Source organism: Acromyrmex echinatior, chromosome 2, assembly GCF_024713525.1.
Source record: "Acromyrmex echinatior isolate Ae372 chromosome 2, ASM2471352v2, whole genome shotgun sequence".
Lineage (NCBI taxonomy): Eukaryota > Metazoa > Arthropoda > Insecta > Hymenoptera > Formicidae > Acromyrmex > Acromyrmex echinatior.
Window position 1 is genome coordinate 26,213,464 of NC_141853.1, and position 4,192 is coordinate 26,217,655.

General features: G+C 63.9%; 1 protein-coding gene across 1 annotated transcript; it reads right to left on the reverse strand.

The window, feature by feature from the left end:
• Positions 1-587: 587 nt before the first annotated feature.
• Positions 588-4,192, reverse strand: LOC147910717 (uncharacterized). Its single transcript, XM_087416728.1, has 5 exons — positions 3,985-4,192; positions 3,662-3,895; positions 2,840-3,608; positions 2,116-2,743; positions 588-1,688 (listed from the first exon to the last, which is right to left on the reverse strand). Exons 1-5 carry the CDS (start codon positions 4,190-4,192, stop codon positions 588-590), a joined length of 2,940 nt encoding a protein of 979 aa, XP_087272854.1.

Below are 4,192 nucleotides of genomic sequence, written 5' to 3' on the forward strand. Positions count from 1 at the left end.
TGACAGCGTGCGGTCGGCTCCTTACCAATGCGACACAGGTACTCCCCGAAACATCCATGTCCGGTGAGCATCTGCGTCGCGTGAAACGTCAATCCGCCCCATCCCCTGCCTACCCATTCCTCGAGGCAGGGGAGAATGGCCTCCACGGTTCGGACGCCCGTTGTCGGCGGGTTGTTCTCGAGAGTGGCGCGCCACTCTCCAAAGACCCGCCGACGGGCGTTCCCTCTCAGTCGGTCCACGGGGTTGCGATCCCCCCCCCCCCCCGAAGCCGAATGGCCTTCACCCTGGCGTAAGTCTCCGCCAGGGCGTCTGCGTATCGGCCGGGGGAATCCCCGCGAGGACCATGGCGGCGGCGTACGACACCGTCCTATAGACCCTGCAGATCCTAAGGGCCAACCGCCGTTGCACGCTGTGCAACCTCTCCTGTATACGGCGGTTGGCCAGGGCCCTCTCACTCCATACCGGGGCCCCGTAAAAGGCCCCGGACAGGACGGCGTGCATGTACGCACACCTGACCGACTCGTTCGGACCGTGAAGATTGGGCATGAGGCCGAGCAGAGTGTCTGCCCGGCGACCCAATCGCGGGGCTAGTCCGTCAAAGTGCTCGACGAAACCCCAGCGACCATCCAGGGTGAGGCCCAGATACTTGATAGTGGGCCCACCGGGACGCGGACGTCGTCCACCACGATATGTGCCCGAGGGGGCACCCCGCTCTTCCCGTCGTGGAAGAATATTGCTTCCGATTTTGCGGGGGCCACCTTCAGGCTCAACTCCTTAATGGAGCCGACCACACACGCCACTGCGACGTTCACCGTTCCCACGGCTCTCTCCCAGGTCGTGCCCCCGGCCATCACTAGCGTGTCGTCCGCGTAACAGACGACGTGGCAGCCGGGGGGTAGGGCCGCGCGGAGAACGTAATCGTATGCGACGTTCCAAAGTAGGGGTCCCAACACGGACCCCTGTGGAACACCGCACGACACGTCCCTCCGCTGCTGGAGTCCCATTTTATCGTGGAACTCCAACTGCCTGTCCCGGAAATAGTCCTCAACAATGGCGACCAAGTAGGGGGGCAAGAGATGGTGTTCCCTCATAGCCCCCACTACCCGGCCCCACGGGACGCTGTTGAAGGCGTTGGCGATATCGAGGGATACCGCCAACGCCACCTCCTCACCCGCGATCACCCGCTCCGCGAGGGATCGAACCTGCCTGATGGCGTCGATCGTCGACAACCCCTCCCGGAAGCCGTACTGACCGCGGGATAGGTTAGGACCATCCCGGGACAGGTGCCGGACGATGCGGTCAGCGATGATGCGCTCCAACAGTTTTCCCACATCGTCCAGTAGGCAAATCGGCCTATAGGCGGAGGGACTCTCCGCTGGCTTGCCCTCCTTGCGTAGGAGGACAAGCCTGGCCCTCTTCCACGACATGGGAAATACACCTTCTCTGAGGCAGCTAGTGTAGAGCTGCCTCAGGCGCTTTCCAACGATGGGAGCCGCGGCGAGCCACACCCTTCCGTGAACGCCGGAGGGTCCGGGCGCCCGCGGTCTCCCTCTCAGACGGGCGAATGCCCTCACTTTTTCCCCCCTGGTGACGCTCAGTTTATCCGTCCATCTGGATGGTGGGCCTGTCCTCTCGGAGATGTCCTTTTCCCTCGTGGGAAAGAGAGCGGCCACTACATCTTCTAGGAACTGAGCGTCCAGGGTTTCCGTTATCGGGGGGGGCCCACGGACGCAGCGTCTTCGTCACTATCTTGTAGGGCCTCCCCCACGGGTCCCTGTCCAGGGAGGAGAGGAGTTCCCGCCATGCGTCGGCTTTCGCTCTTCTTATGGCCGCCCTGAGGGCGCTCCTTGCGTCTCGGAGCGCCCCGGCGGCCGCTTCTATCCCTGAGTCTGTGCCCCGCCGCTTGCGGTCTATACGTTCGTCTGGCAGCCACGGTGGCCCGTCGTAGCTCAGCTAACTCCTTGGACCACCAGTAGGCTGCCCTTTTCGCCGCGGGACGGTAGCGGGGCATCGACGCGTCGCACGCGCGCGACATGGCGTCCCCGAGCCATTCGGCTCCTTCTCCATAGTGCAGGCCGGGTTACATTCCGGCCAGCTGGAGGAGAGGAGGCTCACCTCGAGGCGTCCGGAGTCCATCTTTCGCAGCGCCCATCGACGTTCCGTCTCTTGTCGGCGGCGTCTTCGTGACACCTCCGCAGGGGTGGACAGCTCCATACGGATCAGGCGGTCATCCGTCAATTCTCCCAGGGAACCGGCGTCCACGTGCCATCGGATCTTGGCGGCCGCCGCGGGAGTCGCCCACGTCAGATCGACGATGGACTCCCCCCGGGCCCCCACGAAGGTGCTGGCACGGCCCTTATTCAGTAAGACTAGGCCGTGCCTCGCCGCCCACAGCAGGGTGCTGTCGCCCTTGGAGTCGGTGGATGGGGAACCCCACTCCAACGCATGGGCGTTGAAATCCGCACCCACCAGTACAGGCGTCGCCTGATGTGCTCCCCCAGAAACTCCAGGGCGTCCTCGTATTCCCCCCTCGTTAGGCGAGGAGGGAAGTAGCACCCCGCTACGTCGATGGGTCCCCACTCTACCAGCGTGAACCCCTCCCCCGCCAATATGGGAATCATCGGCGGGGTGTCGTGCTGGCTGACCACCGCTACCCGGCCCAGAGAGTCCCCCGCCCAGTTGGGGTGACTCTCCGGGAGGGGTCTGCGGCGATGGCCAGCCCTCCCCTCCACTCGGCGAGGCACTGCATGAGCATGCTTTGTGCCCCGGCCGAATGGTTAAGGTTCGTCTGGGCGAGGGCGAGGGACATTATTGTTGGGTCCGTCGTTCCTCGTCCCGCCCGTTCTTGTCGGCTACTTCATCGGCCGCCGCGGGTGTATTCTCCACGACGACCATCTCTATGTCGGCCACGGTCGATGGCGCTTCCGCCATGGTCGCCGCCACGGAGGTCTGCCCCGCGGCGGTGGTGGAGGAGCTGCTGGGCTTCTGTCCCCCCCTCTTCCCTTTTGCTTTGGCGGCAGCACATCCGCCGCCGCCGATGCGGTGCCCCGAGGGGCGGCCGAGCTCACGGCACGCGGGGCAGTCGACTTTGGCGCGGCACTTCCTCGCCGCGTGGCCGATGCCCCCGCACCGGTAACAGCACCTGGAGCGATCCACGGTGCTTGTACATTTCGCCTGAACGTGGCCAGCTTCCAAGCACCGGAAGCATTGGAGGCTCCGGGCCGGCAGCAGAGCTACTCTGCAGCTCGACCATCCCACCTTGATACATGAGGCGGCCACCAATTGTTTGGCTGTCTCTACGGGGGACCGCACCCAGCAGGTGCCCAGCCCGTTGGGGGCCCTGCTGACTCCTCCCACCTTAAATTCCGATGGGAGTCGCTTGCAGGCCCTCGCCAGATCCTGCGCCACCTCGGGGGTGGCCGAATCGTCGAGTCCGGATACCCGGATCTCGGCCGTCTTCGATGGGCGGGACACCCTCACGTCGTCCCTGTTCGCGAAGACGCTCTCGAGCTTTCGTTTCTCCTCCGTCCAGGTCCCGAATCCAGAACGGTCAGCGCCGTCGACCGCCAGGTCGCCATCACCCGCCCTCGTTACCACCGAACTGAGGGCTGCGGACAACTTAGTGTATGCTCTCCACAAGTATATTGCCTCACTATATTGCCCTTAATGTTCTTGGACTTTTCGACGGCTTTGGCAATTGTCCCCAACTCTCGCGTTGCCACAGCGGCAATCGCGTACAGGGGCTGCTCGTCGTACTCGAGGGCGAGTTCCACTGCCTTCTCCCTGGCTCTCCTGGCGGACGTGGATGAAGAATCCACTTCCGAGTCTATAATGGCCCGGTCCCTTCGTAATTGTCGGGCCTTGGCCTTATCGGCCTTTTTCGCCCAGGCCTCTGCTGTGAATTTCCCGACGTGCTCGGGGTTCAGGGCCGGCCTGCCTCTGGATCTTTTATTGGACTCCCCCTCGGAGTCCGAGGAGGACAACAAAAATTCGGTCGTCCTTTTGCGGCCTCCGGCTTTCGCCTCAGCGAGACCGTCGAAGCGACTCTCGAGAGGCCTCCCTCCAAGGGGGCAGCATCAGCGCGGGCCCCGACCTTGCTGCAGGCAGGGCCGGGACGCGATCTGCGAGAATCCTCGCTCACTGTAGAGTGATCCTCCACCTCGACGCTCTTCTGCGAGCGTACCTCCTTCAT